Raw genomic sequence first — 16,897 nt, forward strand, 5'->3', positions numbered from 1 at the left:
TGAAATGGTATTTCCTGGTGAAATAAAGGTTAAATAAAAAAATAAAACTGTTCATAAATTAAATGAAACAAAATATAACTCAAGAATTTATTCCGTAGAGTTGAAGTACTTAAATATTTGAGGACTGGTATGTTTACAATTGAACTGAATGAAGCTCAATATTTGATACCCTGTCAAAATATATCATAAAAGTGCAACACCATGGGCAATATAACTTCTATTAATACTGTGGCAATAGCAAACTTAAATAAGCACTGACAGTCATAAAACAGACCCCGGTGTAATGCAGACCCCGGTGTAATGCAGTATCAGCGTTTAACACCAAACCCTCACCTCCAATTCTTGAAACAGTGATGACATCACAGGAAATGAATGTGGCTCATCACATATCCGAGAGAAAACACAGAACGGTATCACACAATCCCCCCTTCTCATACCGGACTCTTCACCTCATGCGCCAACCGCACTGCTGTGATCTGCTGGCCCGTGACTGCAGCCACACCATATTGTTCACTCCTCTGCACCCCCAAGATACCCTTCTCCCTTATTTTGGCAACAAGAAAATAATGACCTCATACAATCTCAATTATATCTCATATTACATCTGCAAAACATCAGTGACCTGTGGAGCAATACTTTACAGTGTTTTTTTTTGTTTTCGGATACAGTTCAGCGTAGGTTACGTATGAGGACGAGCTAGCTGTTATAGCACGTTAACCACATTACTCTCGGTACGAGTGACTGTCCGCGCTGCACTGTGATAGACACGTTTGCATGCTGCACAGAGCCTCCTGATTTACTGTACTGTGCGTCCATTAGACGACTTTCCAGAACGCAACTACAGGATGAGGAGGTTGCAAGCATACAAAGTCAATTCAGCAGTGTTTCAGTTATGGGGTAGAGAAAGCTTCCGTAAGATCAAGTCCAAAGAGCAGCACATTTCAATGACAACAATATTGACAATCTTCCGACTTCTTAATTCTTTGCAATTAAATTATTTTCTGCTTGTTGTTGGTAGATCATTGAATACCTCACATGGACGTCTCACTGATTTTTACAAAATGAGAGTAAGACATTTTTTGGCAAAACACATTACCTTGCCAGAGTAACAGCACATTTGACTAGACATTGCTGGCAGAAAGTTTGTGATAACGTCAAGAGTGGTACAAGGCCCCTGAGAAAGCGATTATATTTGAACCAATCAGGTTTCATCTGCCACTTCTGTGCCCTTTCTTCTTGGTTCGCCCGGGGGTCCTGATTGGCTGGGTGGCACAGTTTTCAGAGGGCAGGGGCTTGGTCTGTGTAGGTAGCTCCGCCTCCCCGTCGACACTGGCCCTGAAGGGTTCTGTCAGACAAAATTTGGGGGGACTAGAGAGAAGGAGCAGGGGGTAGAGAAGGAGAGAGAGAGAGATAAGGAGATGGTGAGAGAGAGGGAATCTGAGTCAAATTTGCAATTTAAAAAAATTATACCAGTAAATCCCATTTGTATTTGAATTTCTAAATCTGAATTTGTACATCTGAATTTGAATTTTAACATCTGAATTTGAACATTTTAATTTGGACATTTAAATTTGAATTTGGATATCTGAATTTTTTTGAACATTTGAATTTGAATTTGGTCATCTGAATTTGAATTTGGCCATCTGAATCTGATGCAGGTAGGAGGAGGGGTGAAACAGCCAGGAAAAGAGGGCGCACTCTCCCCTCCCACCTGATGGGCGTGCGGGGGCTGCTGTTGAGTCGGCGGACGGGGCGGGTCCTGGGTTCGCAGGAGAACCCTTCCTTCAGGCTCTCCAGCACCGAGGGGGCCACATAGGTGAAGCCCTGTGAAAGAACGCAGGTGTGAGAACAGGTGAAACAGGTACGTGACTCAGAAGTGAGTGAGATGTGTCTGTATAATATAGGCGTGGTTTGAAAACAGGTACGGTGTGTATACAGGTGTGGCCTGACAGGGATGTACAGGTGTGCGTACAGGTGTAATCTGACAGGTATGATGTGATTGTATGAAAGAGAAGATTGCTCTGACGAGTGTGATGTGCTTGTATGTACAGGTGTATGTACAGGTGTAATGTGTTTGCATGTGCAGGTGTGTGTGCAGGTGTGTTCTGGCAGGTATGATGTATTTGTATGAAAGAGTACAAAAGGGAAGATGGCTCTGACAAATGTGATGTGATTGTATGTACGTGTATATGTACAGGTGTAACGTGTCTGTGTGTACAGGTGTGTCCTGGCGGGTGTGTGCGTAGCATCAAGCTCACAGCAAAGGCGTGGTCAGCGCTGTGGCTCAGAGAGGTGTCGTCGGGGCTGTCGACTGGAGTCTGGCGAGTGAAGCGACTGTCGAACTGGCTCACGTCCTCGTCCGACTGCTGCAGGGACAGAGCAACGCAGAGACCTTCTCTGGTCAGGGCTGGTCTTTCACAATTTTAACAGTCTTCACAGCCTGCAGTGTTACCGCTGACAACATCCGAGGTTTGCTAGAAGCAATGTTGCCAGACGCCTGAATAAATCCCCTTAAAAAACTACTCAAAACCCCCCATATTCAACTGAGTCCCATACAAATTTCTTGTAATTTGTCCCCCATACCTTCTTCTGAAAATACACAATTTGCCATTGACTCTCATACATCTTACTGCAAAACTTCCCCTATGAATTTCTTAAAAATCCCTTACATTCAGAAGTAAAAAATGGAGGGAAGAAAGAAGGGGGCAGAGTACCAGAGAGGGCTTGTAGGGTGGTTCTACTCGTTTATTCAGCAGGTCATCCCAGTTGATGTGTCGGAAGAAGGGATGCTTCTACAAAAGTAAACATGCATGGAGGGTAAGATTAGTGAATATAGTGTATGCGTGGATGCACGGGCACACACCCGCCCACACAAACGCAAACGTGCACACGTGCACACGCGCACACACGCAGAAAGACAGGGTTGAACCTCCTGCTCCAAGATGCTTTATGAATAGGGCCTTACTGGTAAAAACTGGTATTTTTCTCACCTGTATATCGCCGCAATCTGCCTTACTGGAGCCCAGCCTCTGAGCAGAATTCTTCTTCAACAGCTATGGGAGAAAGAGAGAGAGGGGGGGGAGAGAAGAGAGGGGGAGAGGGAGAAGGGAGAGAGAGAGGGGGCAGAGAGAGAGAAGAGGGGGAGAGGGAGAAGGGGGGGAGAGAGGGAAGAGGGGAGAGAGAGGGGGGAGAGAGAGAGAAAGAGAGGGAGAAGGGAGAGAGAGAGAGAGAGAGAGAGAGGGAGAGGGAGAGGGAGAGGGAGAGAGAGGGAGAGGGAGAGGGAGAGGGGAGAGAGAGAGAGAGAACGACAGAGGAGAGGGGGGTGGGGCAGGAGAAAAAGAGGTGAGCGAGCAGCGAAGAGGCAGAGCTTGTCACCCTCGAGGGGATCAGACCTTTCATATTAAAATACACGTGAAATGAATTTTCATTTTGAATTTGAATTGCAGTTTGAAGTGCAGGGGGCGGATCCCACCCTCTTGATCATGTCCCTGGCGTCCGGGGTAAGGTACGGAGGCAGGCTGAGTTTACACTTGAGGATCTTATCTATCGTCTTCTTCCTGTTTTCCGCTGTGAAGGGGGGCTGAAAGCGGAGGAGGGCGAAAGGGGGAGACGGAGGGATAGAGAGTGAAGGAGGGAGAGATGGAGGGAGAGAGAGTGTGAGAGAGCGAGGGAGGGGAGAGGGTGGGGAGGTCAGAGATGGGGGTGATAAGGAGTTGGAGGGAGAGGTAGAATGGAAAGAGAGCGAGGGAAGAGAAGGGGGAGCGAAAAATGTAGGGAGAGAGAAAGAGATGAGACAGAGAAGAAATGAAAGTAGGGGAATGAAGGCGGTTGTGAGTGAGAAGCTAAAATAGATCTTTAGATTTTGCACATAAAACATGACATTAATTACCAACATTTAATTAGCGACTCTAATGTTTACTCTCTTCCTTCCTCATCTCTCTCAACCAGCTGAACAGAATTTACTATTCTTATTTCTCTCAGTTTGTCGTGAACACATGAAACAAATCCTTCTATCTCCCCTCTACTTCACCCTCTGTCCATTCCATTCATCCTGTCTACCTTTCCCTCTCTTGCTTCATTCCTCTCTCTCTCTGCATTCGTCCCTCCCTCGCTCGCCCCCCTCTCTCACCGATCCGGTCATCATGTCATACATCAGGGCCCCCAGGCTCCACCAGTCCACAGCCCGATTGTGTCCCGAACGCATCAGGATCTCTGGAGCCCTGCAGGGTGGGAGGGCGGGCACAAGGGTGCAGAAATTACTGTATTTTATGTACATGTAGTCATAGTTCAACTGTAAACACCCCCTCCATTTAAAGATTTTTTTGGTGTAAATTTTGCCCATGGAACCAATTTGAACTGCACATCTGTAATTAAATCGCGGGAGCATTCCAGCTCCACAGTGACCCCCGTAGACATGCAGTGGTAGTGCACCGTGAGGGGTCATCGTGTCTCCACACAGAGCCCTTCACTAAGGATTCAACAGCAAAGACGACCGTACATTAGCACCCGTGGGATTGAAAGAGACATTTCGAAAACCCATAGCGCTGCGAGAGGGCCAATTTCACGACACCAACACAACAGTCCAGCTGTACATTTACCCTCACATATACTCTATGGTACCACAGAAAGTCTGTACCTGGAGCAATGCACTTACATGTACTCAATGGTTCCACAGAAGGTGTGTGTGACTGATCCGTCGTGAATTGACTCCTTGCACAGGCCAAAATCTGTCAGCTTGATGTGCCCTGCAGAACAGACAGGCCCACAGACACAGAAACGTGAAGGCATTGAGGCATGGTGACAGATTGATGCCGAGAGCTTTTTCGTCACAGCGCCTCAAAAGGGAGAATTCACTGGAAACCGAGAGCCCTGCTTTCAGGATCTGTTCCCTGGCTGGTACCTTGGTGGTTGAGCATGATGTTCTCTGGTTTGAGGTCTCGGTATATGATCCCATTAGAGTGCAGGTGTCCCAGAGCCAGTGTGATCTCCCCCAGATAGAAGCTGGTGATCAGAAAGAAAACTGCTCGTGAGAACATGACCTAAAAAGTCAGATGGTGATCTGTCAAACAGAAACTGTCAATCACAAAAAAGGTCCAATCACAACCACCTGATCATAAATGGTAAAATACTGACGACTTCAAAACTTTCATTGAGATACATGCACTGTTGATGGTGTTCTTCTGGCAAAATGAATGACATCCACTGGAGATCATCTAGACCAGGCGTGTGCAACTAGACCACAGTGTCTGTTCTTTGGCCACTGATTGGCTTGGCTAAACAGGCCGCACACCTAGTGACCACAGCCTAAACTGGGTGCTGGCTAAAAGGAAACCACAAACACCTGCAGAAACTGCAGCATTCCGGGACTTGAGTTTTACACCGCTGACCTCTGCTTTTATTAAAATAAGTTGGGCTTTGTAACCCTCAGGACTATAGAGTGCACGCCAGTAAGAAGGTTCATGTCTCAAATTCATATTATGTAACATACTGGACTGTACAGTTACTATCTGTCTGTACATTAATGCTGCCCTGTGCCCATAATGTGTCTATTCCGCATCCCTTTTTCTCCCTCTCTTACCAGGCTGTGTCCTCCATAAATATCCCCTCTTTCTCCAGCTGCATAAACAGTTCCCCACCTGAGAAAGTAGAGAGAGTGAAGACTGATGAACCACATAGAAGTCTGCTGGATACATGGAACAAAAGGAGGAAGTGAAGAGTTGGTGAGGATTGTGGGAAATGTAGTTTAATGCACATTTCCCCAAAATATTTGAGTCAACAAAGTGAACAGTGGAAGTTTTTCACTGTCCTCTTTTATTTTGCTTTTTGCAACAACTTGTGAAACCATTAACACCACTGTAGACAATTAGCATCAATACAGAAAAGTGTATGAAATAAAGTTTACTCAAAATAAACTTCAATGCCTGTATGAATATTTGAACTGCTATGGCTCTGCTAACTTGACACAGAGCCAGACAGCACACAAGCAAACAGACAGATTAACAGACGAACAAAAGAAAGCTGACAGCCATGCAAACAGAGAGTCGCTCACAAAGAGAAGAGCTGAGAGATGGACACAGACAGACAGACAGACAGACACCCAAAACCCCCACCCCTTCCTTACCAATGAGACACTCCAGGATGAGGTAGAGCTTGCCACCAGTCTGGAAGGCATACAGCAGGTCCACGATGAAGGGGTGTCTCACTGTCTCTAGGATCTCCCTCTCTGCCCGTGTATGCGCAGTGTCCTTTGCATTGCATATGATCTTTGCCTGAAAGGGAGGGAGAGAGGGAGGGGGGGGCAGTAAGGGGACATTGACTAAGTGACAGAAGCACTGATAAAAAAAAAAAGAATAACAGAATAAGAATATAAAGAGGGACTCCTCTTTACCTTTCTGAGGACTTTCATGGCAAATATCTTCCCCGTCTGGGAACCTTGCACTTTTCTTACTTGGAAAACCTGAGAGAAGACAGGGCTTCACTGTAGCACAGACACACTATACACAGCAACAGATATACTGTATACATGAAAACAGCAGATACTCCCACAGACACACTGAATACATACCCATAGCACAGACAAACTGTATACACAGTACATACATACTGTATACAAACACACAGTCAAACACATTGAACATGCAGAACAGATACACGGTATAGCATATACACACATAAAAGGAGGGTTAATGTAGCACAGTGAACAGACACCACCTGTACAGTTTACATGGTACAGTTTCTCTTTAAACTGAACTACCTGAATCACATTCCACACTGCTGCTACATCCGCCCCGCCACACACACAAACACACACAAACACACACAAATAAACACACACACACACACACACACACACACCTTGCCATAGCCTCCTTTCCCCAGCACAGTCAGCAGCTCAAAGCATTCTGGGCCAACGCGCTCACTGTCCCTGTTCACACAGGCACCAGTCAGCTCCACTTCTTCTGTCTGTCCACTGAGGGAGAGAGGGAGACAAGGGAGGAAAGAGATACAGAAAACAGTGTGATATCTTGGTTTCTAGCACAATCTATGATCCCCCTATCTTCACCCACTTTATACCCACAATACCGGTGCTCTGTAATCTAAATGCGTTGCAAAGCAATTCAATAGAGTAAAAATGTGTCTACAGTGGTATCTGCCTCCTGTGCAGATACAATAACAGCCTAGAGCACATTTTTGCGGTGAAAAGTTGGCGAAAAGTCAATAAAACGCCAACTATGTGTTCAGGCGAATGTCCGGCTACATTTGGTCAAAAAGTGAAAGTTTTCTAGCCGACTAGGACACAGCCAGACTATTTCTGGGTAAAACCTGAGCTAAATTGGGGTTATACTAGTCAGTTTGTGTCAAATCGTCTCTCAACCTAGCTTTTAACCCTTCTGGACGTCTGGATTCAGGCTTTTGCTCACTGGGAGTGGAGAGGTATAGCGTCTGGTTGTTTTTGTTGTTACTCAACACTTAAATCTAGCGTTGCCAGATGTTCGGTTTTCGACTGGAATGTCCGGTTTTCAAATCATTTGTATAGGCCCATTTGTGTCCCTGATTGGACAATGTAACGTCCAGTCATAGTAAATGATGGAGGAAATTTACCGGTAGTTAGTAATGAATATGCACCCCCCCCCCCCCCTTTCTGGGCCTAAGTAATAAAATTAAAGCAGCTGATAACACTCACCTCAGCTCATTGCTCTGGTCTGAATTGTGTACTGATTTTAAAGTGAAATTAAAAACCAGCAGAACCCTGTCGCTCTGAACTAAACTTGGGGACCAGGGCATACCCTATCATTTCCTACCAATTCTGACTGACAGAGAACAGAGTATGTGTGGAGAACTCACGGATCAGTTTCTTCCACAGAAATGTGACACTCGTCCTCCTGTAACATACAGGCAAAACATCACTCAAATTGTGTGTACCTAAACACACACACACAACACACATCTTAATTTTCATGAAAATGCTTGGCAGGCAAATTACAGTTGGTAAGATAATGTCCAGCATTTGAACCTGTTAGTAACGCTATCAGACCGTCTCCACATACACGTGGACCCTGACCTCTGCATCACTGACGTCTTCCGACTCCAGGTCAATGTCGAATACCCCGGCCATTCTGCAAAACGGGCAAAATGAATTTGCACCAAACCATCATTGTCTAAGCACAGGAAATAAACTGGTGAAAATTATGAAACCCTTGAATAATAATTAATGTCGTATTATTACACTATTGTCGTTGTTAATAGCATAGTCACCTCAGCAGATAAAAAAATGTACATTTTGGCTACAAAAACTTTCCATCTTCCCAGCGAGCGACAACGTTAGCAAGCTAGTTGCCAGTTTGCATATAAATAACAAGCTAATAAGAACAATTCGAAAACACAACGGTCAGCTAATATAAACATCAAGCTTGATAGTTTCTTTCCTTAATCGCCAAGTCATTAACCTCGATTCAGTCTGGCAAGTCAGCCCGGCAACAGTCAGCCCCACTGGGATACCTGCTCCGGACCCGGGCCAAGGAATTCTAGGTAAATCGGTTTTAGCCCACTTCGGAACTCGCCAGTGTGAAACGTCTGTTAACAGAGGGTTTAAATGGCTCTAGAACGCATTTTACCCAGGGTTAAGTGCTTATTGTGAAAAGCCCAATTAAGTCAGCTCGACTATAGCTATTAGTTACGTAGCTAGCTAACAACTTGACATACACCTGACGTAGCGTAACTTAAATAAATAAGCAGGTGATATAACGTCGGCTGACATAAACAGTGTAACTTGAGTTAACGTTATAGCAAAAGCAAAAACCGAATAGTTAAATTAGCTAGGTTGCATTTGTGCGTTGCCTAACGTTAACGTCAGCTAGCAGTAGACAGTTAGCACGCACTGTCATGTCGACTGGCACAACGTGACAAGAAGCTGTCAAGCGACCATTCGGAATAGGATAGCTAATGTATAAGATAACTAACGTATGATATTTTGTGATGTCAACAAATTGTCTTACAATATCTATTTTTTTAAAAACACACAAATATTCAATGGGATTGTAACTCACATATCGCACAGTGTGGTTGTACGTGCTATTATTAGCTAACATGTGTGACAAGCAGATTGGTAGCATACGCATAGTATGGCTGTGTTAACCCAGCTAGCAGTTCAACTGCACGTACCTTCATCCGTGATCCAAAATGACACGATCCTTCCTGTTGCTTCTGTTTTGGTGAGAGAGTGTCTCGCTATGATTGTCAGCGTTACTTGTTTAAGGTGTTTATATGTCTATGGATTTAACTGCCTGTCTTTCAGTCCATCTCTCTAAGTTGTTTTTCCTGTTTCTGGTTGTGGATGTGTCAGAACTTTAACCCATTACGTCATCAAAAGGAGACCGTTGGAAAATGATGTGCAGCTGTGCATAAAATTCCTCACTAGTTTATTTTAGAAAATTAAAAATCTATACTCAAATGAACCAATAATCGAACAGAACTCTAGCTCTGAACATAGCTTTCCACGCATACATCAGAAAATTAAATACATTCCTTTGATTCAAGTCGGCTCATGAGGGGTACCGTAGTCTAGATAAACATGCATGAAAACTTTTTGTTTCCTGGAAAAGTAGCCTATTTTGTTGAAGCTAGTATACAGTTAACTTGTCTGTTTAAACCATTTGTTTTTAACAAAAATGATCAATCTACACGGACGTAAAACGCGTAATAGCGTACATCCGAACATACCAGCATCGCGCTGATACAGATGGGGTCATCCTGCGCCACATAACTAAATAACCCTGAAAAGTGCCAAACTCTCGGTGCTGTATAGGTATGGGGCATGCCCCCGCCAAGGCGTAACTTGGCGGGATGGCATACCTGCCATCCCAATAACACAAGGTTTCCATGTCTCTCGCATTTGGCGTGATGCTGACGTTATCAGCTCTAATGCTCCCCCAAGAAATCTCAAGCCAGAGGCTTTACACATTGAAAGAAAAAGATAATGTAGATCACTTCACAGACCGCCTTGACTTTCCAGGTGCACTTCACTTATCATATGAACGTCATATCTTGAAAATTAGAATAAAAAGGTTTGAGGAAAAAAGGTTCTTTTTAGTAAGGCAAAAAAATATGTGCACAGTAGACTACATGTAAGCACGCGTGCAGACATTGTTGGGTTTGAAAATCACAATCCAGTTTGCTGACCAAAGTAAGCAAACGTTAGAGATTTTATACAGTTTTGTATATTTCACACTGTGTGCTCTCCTCACAGCTCAGAATGGCAACGGAGTGCTTCTGGAATCAGAGTGTGTGTAATGGAAAGTTTGATATTGGGCTGCACGTGGTCCTGGTCAACATTGTCTGTGTCATAGTGCGTTTACGTGGGCCCATCTTTAAACATTAAACAAAAATTAGAACCTTACCCAGATCTCCGTTATTCATTACGCTCTGGTTTATCTTCATTTCGAATAAATCTAATACCATCAAGCAGCGAGAGAGAAATGGGGCATGGACCGCTGGAAAGAACTGATCATATAGTCCACCCCTCTAGGAGGGGCACCCGCTTTTCACCCCATTCCCGAGCACACGCATTGTTGTTTTTTATCTTAAAAATGTAAATTTTATGTAAAAAATGTCTTAAAACAATTATTGTCTCGGTGAGTGTTAGTATGGCGGTATGTATTATTGATTTGTAAATAATGTTTTTTCTTTTGAGTGTTTTCTTGTTTTGTAAATTATGTGAAGGTCTATGTGTTTTCTGTTTCCTTTTGATCTTTTAAAAAGGAATGTGTTTTAAATGTAAAATGTGAACAAAAAACTATTAAAGATACATCAAGCAGGTCCTGTGGGAGACGAGGAACATCAATGTCTACCAAAAAACAGCAGTGGACCTGGTCACTCTCCAGAGGAGGATTCAGAACCTCCTCCAGGACGGCGTTCTGGTGGACTATCGGAAAAACAAAGACCTGGCGAGAGAGAAATGGGGGGGTGGACCACTGGAAAGAACTAATCATATAGACCACCCCCCTAGGAGGGGCACTCATTCTTCACCCCATGCCCGAGCACACGCATTACTGTTGACTTTTAAACAATTTAATGCAAAACTTGTTTCATTTGTGTGAGCTGAACTAGCCAATATCTTTTGTTGTAACTTTGCCTCAACTTCGCCTGTGATAATACTTTTAACGATTGGCCTAGATTTTGCAAGTAATTAATGGCTTATAGACAGTGCTTTGCACATGTGAGTAACGTGGCGTTTTTGCATGCTTAAAATGTGTTTTTGTTGAGATTTATATCTCTCAAAGAGCACAAGTTATGTGTATGGTGGGCTGCAATTGGCCACTGTGTTGCCAGTTGGACAGCCCTGTCATGAGGTTGGCAATGTCTGAATTGTAGGTACATTACAATGCTGAAATGCCTTGTGTATTGGGTGCCAGGTCTTGTCTTTGTATGCAACAAATGCAACAGGTATTGCTTGTGTAAAAAAAACAGTAAAAGCCATGTTAAGAAGCCCTGCCTTGCACATCTGTATACTATGTATGTGATGTGTGTCCATGCCTACAGTCTATTTCAGGTTGCACCTAAAAACCAACTCTTCTGTTTACCTGGGTTTTGTGAGCTGACACAGAGTTGTGGCCTGCTTCTTACCACAGACCTCTCAATAAGCTTAGAAGTGTGTGTGTGTGTGTGTGTGTGTGTGTGTGTGAATATGTTTTGGGGGTGGGGTGGGCAATTTCCTCTTTGAAAAGCTTCTTTGATTGTACTGAAATAAGAGGGCTGAGACTATATTTCTCCACGTTCTCATCGTGACTCACAATGTCTTAAAATTGCTTTTTGTCCTCTTAAAATTAAAATAACATGTATGATATTTTACACCTCGTGGTTCCAACATTTTCTCCGAACCAATTTTTTTAATGCTGCATAAGTGTCAAACATTTTTCCACATAGTGTTTGGACTGCTACATATCAAATAAATCCGATTGGCTGTAAATATTGTGCTTCAAGGTCTACATAATTTGCGCTTCTGTGTAGACCTTTACGTAAAGCAAAAGATGTCAATGGAAACTCAACAGGAAATATACTTCCTGTTGGCCAGAAAGCAACCACTTACAGGGCCACTTCAAAACAGAAAGTCCCGGACGGAAAGACGTCTTTCGTAAAGAACGTAAAAAAAACATTGTAAATCATATAGTGTGATAGAGCGGCAGTCTCATAGCCAGCGGCATCGGAGTCGAAGTCATCTTAGAATGCGATTCTCTTGTATTATTTCACTCTTTGGTGAGTCTTCAGTTGGGTTTACTTGTTCAGATATAATAATAATAATAATAATAATAATAATAATAATAACACTGATAGCTATTTCTTTCTTTATTTCTTTCTTTGCTGTTGCCGTTTCAGTATTTAGCTTCATGAAGGAGTCTCTGGAAACGATAGTCCAGAGGAAAGTTAATCTGGGAGACACTGTGAAATTTGACTGTACTATCTCATACCACTTTGAGATTACCTGGCTGAGACATGGACCCGGTCAAATCCCCAGCGTTCTTCTGGTCGCAAAACTTGATGATGACGGTAAAATTCTTGTTGTCCTTCAACAAAGCCATCGTTTCGTCGGAGTCATTTCAAATCGATCAATCGCCCTGACGGTTACGGACATAAAAGAGGATGATTATGCGCTGTATTATTGCACGGGGAAAGAGGGTCGCACTCTACAGTTTGGAAAAGGAACCCAACTTCTGGGTAAGTTATTGTTTCTAAATTAACGTATTGAATGTAGTCTATCTATTCGTTTGGAAAATGTTCATGACAATTTGCATGATGATATACGATATGTAAGCACTGTTTCGCTTATCTCAGACTACCTAATTGTAACGTGTTTCATTTAACCGCAAATGAATCACATACACACACCAAACGCACATGGTTTTGGTTCTGTATTCCAGCACATTGCATTTGATAAGAAACAATGAACATGATGTTAAAAGTGCAGACTGTCAGCTTTAATTTGCAGGTATTTGAATCTATAGAGAACGAATCGTCTAGAAACTGCAGCCGCGTTATTAATATTTTTATACATTTTATACATTTTGGGGGACCAAAACTGGACATTTGGCTGCTCAGCTGTTTAATTAATTGCAACCTTTATTTAAGCTTGTAGACACATTGAGGGCAGATGTGATAAATGTACACATAAAATACAGCAAATTAAGAAAAATAAGTAGTACAATGTTTGGTAAATACATAATTATTTAAGATTTTTTAAAAAACTAAGCATGTGGTAATTTAAAACAGCCATTAAAAGGTAACAACATAAATGAAAACTACTTAAAAAATTCACAATTTAGGCTAACCAAATTATGTATAATTTTGATTTTTGAATTTCGAGATACTTAAGTATCTAGCTTCTGAGTTTGTTATAAAGGAATTCCAGGTGTCTGGAGCACAGCATCTAGAGACGGTTTTTTTTTCGATAGTTGAGTTTACTCTATGATCCTGAAGTGACAAACAGTCCTAAAAGCATGCTATGGTGCAAGTTAATGTAATAAAATAAGAGTGTCAATTCTGTAATCATCCATCATGCTGAAAAGAGAAAATGTTGCAGAAACATGGCCAAACTGTTTCGTATCAAGATCAACTGTTGTGTTTCATTAACGATAGAAGGTTCGATCAATACGCAAACAACTGGTAGTCATGGAAGACAACTGGATGACTGAAGAATGCTTTCAATTGTGACGAACACTCTCCAGGATGAAGGCATAGACATGCAAAAACTACCATAAAGTTAAATATACAGCATACACTCAGGTTTACAAGATTAACCATGTAAGCTGAAGAAAAGAAAGCCCAGGTTAAAGTTTGTTTAAAAAATAAATAAATAAAAGTCCTTAAAAAAGAACTTGTGGAGTTCTGGAACAAACTAAGATCAGATGAGTTTTGTAGTAACCTGCATCAAAGTGATGGAAAGAGAAAAGTGTGGGAAAAAGAAAGGAAAGTCTCTTGATCCAAAGCACCCGGCTCATCTGTGAAACATGATGGAGGTAGTGCTCAGATCCAACCAAATGGCTCAAAACTCATTGACCAACACTTAAATCTGCAAAAGGGCAATGACCCACTTATGCTATATTGGCAGGAGTAATTATTTTAACAATGTAGCTGGTTTCACTGCCGCATTGGCTTTCCATTGGTGGTGTGTGACAGATCCTGTTTTAATGGACGTTGGTTCATTTAGAAAGCAGAAACGTTCCTTTCTCCTGCATACAAATGTATTTACCCAGATTTACAGATTCCCCACTGTGCACGCTCCTTTTTAGGCAAAGTAACCCACGCTGTGTTGAAAATAGGCGGCTGGTCAGTCTAACAGTTGAACCACTTCACCATGTCTGAGTGCTATGTATATTGAGTTCCAGCAACATGATTTGCTATTTGGAGGAGCAGGCTATTTGTGCTAACGAGCAAGTGGTAAATCCTAGTAAATCCCAGTCCTATGATTAAGTCCTAGTTTGATTTACCATAACTTTCTGACCTAGCCTATGTTTACTGTGTGAACTGGACTTAATGTGTTCATGGCTTTGGATAACTGTTACATGAAGAGTGTTGTACTTTTCGGACCTGTGTTTTGTAGTTGTTGCAATGACTGTCGGTATGCACCTATTGTACGATGCTTTGGATAAAAGTGTCTACCAAATAAATGTAATGTAATAATGATGATGTGTACCTAATAAAGTGGCCAAATAATTCATTTGGCAGTAACTTCATATCTTTGTTTTAACTCATTGTTTATAGACCCTGCTGACTCAGCAACCCAACCTGTAACTAAAGTTTGTGGGGGCTGTGAAAGAGGTAACATTTTCACCATACCCAGGATATACAGTTATATATATATTACACAAACAGTTATACATATAAATATATGTTATTCTAACAGTCAGTCAATCAACTTTTATTTAATTCTTGGAGGGAACGAGCCCTCATTTACAATGGTACTGAGATTACAGAATACATTAAAGCAACAAAAGTTTAAAAAAAGTAAAAATAAATGAAAATAATAAATTAAAACTAATAATAGTAATACCACTAATAATAAATACATATAAAATAAATACTTTAATTAATAAAAGGACAATTATTAAAAAATAATTTCTAAAAGCACTTGCACACAGTTGTAACAAAGGTCAAGATCAGAGCCTTGATCAAAATGACCAGGAGTTAAAGCAGAGTTAGGTTTAAGTTCCTTATGCAATACATTTTGGGATTGAGGGGCATGAAATTTTGAAAGCACCTTAACCCAGGTCAGAGCAAATTTGAGGAACTAGGCCTTCCTTTTTCTAGAACAAAGTTGGCAGATCTCTCTCTCTCTCTCTCTCTCTCTCTCTCTCTCTGTGTGTGCTGCAGCTCCAGTTCCAGCGAACCACAGCGGCTCAATCGGTCCAGCTAACCACAGCAGCTCGGGCGGTCCAACTAACCACAGTGGCCCGGGCGGTGCCATTTTCTACCCGCTGTATGTCGCCGTGCTGGGCTGCGGCCAGCTGGGCATGATCTGCGCCGTCGCCACTGCTCACCTGAGGAGCAGGAGGCGACTCGCTGACTGAGACGCTCCGCCCCCCTCTGCGCCACGGCCCTCAAAGGGCAGTCAACCGTTTGTGGCACCCTCCACATTTTTGCGAAAACTGTCTTTTTCCTGTTATCATGAAGGGGAGGGGGATTGGGGGGGAGGGGGGGGGGGTGACCAGCCTCATCCTCACCACTTGATCATTCTGACCTCGGACTTTCTCAATACAACTTTTTAAATTCATGTTTTGTTTGTTACCTTTTATCCTAAATAAAACTCTTTACTGACCAAAAGGTTTACTACCATTGTGCTTTTAATTGACAGATAGATATACTGAGAGAATGGGGCCATTTTTCCCCATAATTATTTGAGATTATAGGCAAGAAAGAAATAGATAATGCAACTGAAGGACACTAGCTCCCACTACAGGACAAAATTATTATTACAATAATTTTATGTAATATTTCACTGATCCAAGCACCAAACTCCCAATGGTCAAACGATACCACAGCCTAACTATGATATTTCACACACATTGTAAAAAAAAAGAAAGGGCTTTTCCATTCCAACACTCTTTCCCACAATCTACCCTCAGCAGCTGTTCTGTCTCTCACTCAAGCATTCCTCGGAACTTAGCTATGAAACGTCTATGGTGGAACCTCTATGGTCCCTCAATGACACTGGTGATGCTTTTCCGTGTTTATTAACCTTTTAGATATTCTCCCGTGGGCGGACATCTTTTCAGGAACTTCAACAGGGCCGAACATTAGCGAACGTAGCAGGATATTTAACGCTGACACTTCACGGTATCATCAGTGCGTGTTTACAGCCCTAGTCCCCCTTTCGTTACAAGACGAGAAAGTCCGTGTTCACCAAGATGTCTCCGCACCAGATTGGATGTGAGCCCCCTTACGTTTTTGGAGGTGACCAATCAAATCCACCGTGGGTCCATGTTATCTTACCACCCTTGGTTAAATGCTCTTCTACTCAAACACGGTATCTGCTGTGGGCTCAAAGTAATTGGCGCAGGTGATGGAGGACAGCCTCCCCCATCTAGTAAAAAATGGTCTCGACTGCTACAGGAGATGCAATCTTGTGTAAAGTTAGGTGTACCACTCCAGGTATGCAGCACATTGCTACAGCGCTCACTGTGGGTGTTGCCATTCAACCACCTAATCAGAACGGATTTGGTTTCAGAACAGATCTTTAAAGTTGTTGGAGGTTTAAAAATCATGTGCAAAATAATTAAAAGACGTGTGGCTGTCTGAATGTTCGTCTATGCATGCTGTCTCAGAACACAAGCAGTGTAATGTTCTGCATGTTTCGGGTGAAGGCAACGCTTGTGATCCATTCATTCTGATAACCAACAAAGTTACA

The 16,897-nt window shown here is 42.5% G+C and overlaps 1 protein-coding gene and 1 long non-coding RNA gene across 4 annotated transcripts; one reads left to right on the top strand and one right to left on the bottom strand.

The window, feature by feature from the left end:
• Nucleotides 1-73: 73 nt before the first annotated feature.
• Nucleotides 74-9,634, bottom strand: LOC135254601 (ribosomal protein S6 kinase beta-2-like). 3 transcript variants are annotated; one of them, XM_064334901.1, is made up of 16 exons: nucleotides 9,163-9,634; nucleotides 8,063-8,117; nucleotides 7,846-7,883; nucleotides 6,856-6,970; nucleotides 6,389-6,457; nucleotides 6,122-6,269; nucleotides 5,579-5,636; nucleotides 4,901-5,001; nucleotides 4,655-4,745; nucleotides 4,130-4,220; nucleotides 3,473-3,580; nucleotides 2,991-3,053; nucleotides 2,715-2,792; nucleotides 2,259-2,366; nucleotides 1,712-1,824; nucleotides 74-1,368 (listed from the first exon to the last, which is right to left on the bottom strand). In XM_064334901.1, exons 2-16 carry the CDS (start codon nucleotides 8,114-8,116, stop codon nucleotides 1,209-1,211), a joined length of 1,395 nt encoding a protein of 464 aa, XP_064190971.1. In that variant the 5' UTR covers nucleotide 8,117; nucleotides 9,163-9,634; the 3' UTR covers nucleotides 74-1,208. The 3 variants fall into 3 exon arrangements, with proteins under 3 accessions (XP_064190971.1, XP_064190973.1, XP_064190972.1); XM_064334903.1 differs by lacking the exon at nucleotides 9,163-9,634 and adding an exon at nucleotides 9,048-9,120; XM_064334902.1 differs by lacking the exon at nucleotides 9,163-9,634 and adding an exon at nucleotides 8,448-8,574.
• Nucleotides 9,635-13,805: 4,171 nt separating this feature from the next.
• On the top strand, nucleotides 13,806-15,425 carry LOC135254604 (uncharacterized). The gene is made up of 3 exons (XR_010329926.1): nucleotides 13,806-14,430; nucleotides 14,755-14,811; nucleotides 15,364-15,425. It is a non-coding gene; the product is annotated as an uncharacterized LOC135254604 (long non-coding RNA).
• The last annotated feature ends 1,472 nt before the right edge of the window (nucleotides 15,426-16,897 follow it).

Source organism: Anguilla rostrata, chromosome 5 (assembly GCF_018555375.3).
Source record: "Anguilla rostrata isolate EN2019 chromosome 5, ASM1855537v3, whole genome shotgun sequence".
NCBI classification, from domain to species: domain Eukaryota; kingdom Metazoa; phylum Chordata; class Actinopteri; order Anguilliformes; family Anguillidae; genus Anguilla; species Anguilla rostrata.

Coding starts and splice junctions, on each gene's coding strand:
- LOC135254601 (XM_064334901.1), bottom strand. CDS start 8,116: ATGGCCGGGGTATTCGACATTGACCTGGAGTCGGAAGACGTCAGTGAT. Junction 4,746..4,900: donor CATCATGCTCAACCACCAAG/GTACCAGCCAGG, acceptor TCTGTTCTGCAG/GGCACATCAAGCTGACAGAT. Junction 4,221..4,654: donor TGTGGAACCATTGAGTACAT/GTAAGTGCATTG, acceptor CCCACCCTGCAG/GGCTCCAGAGATCCTGATGC.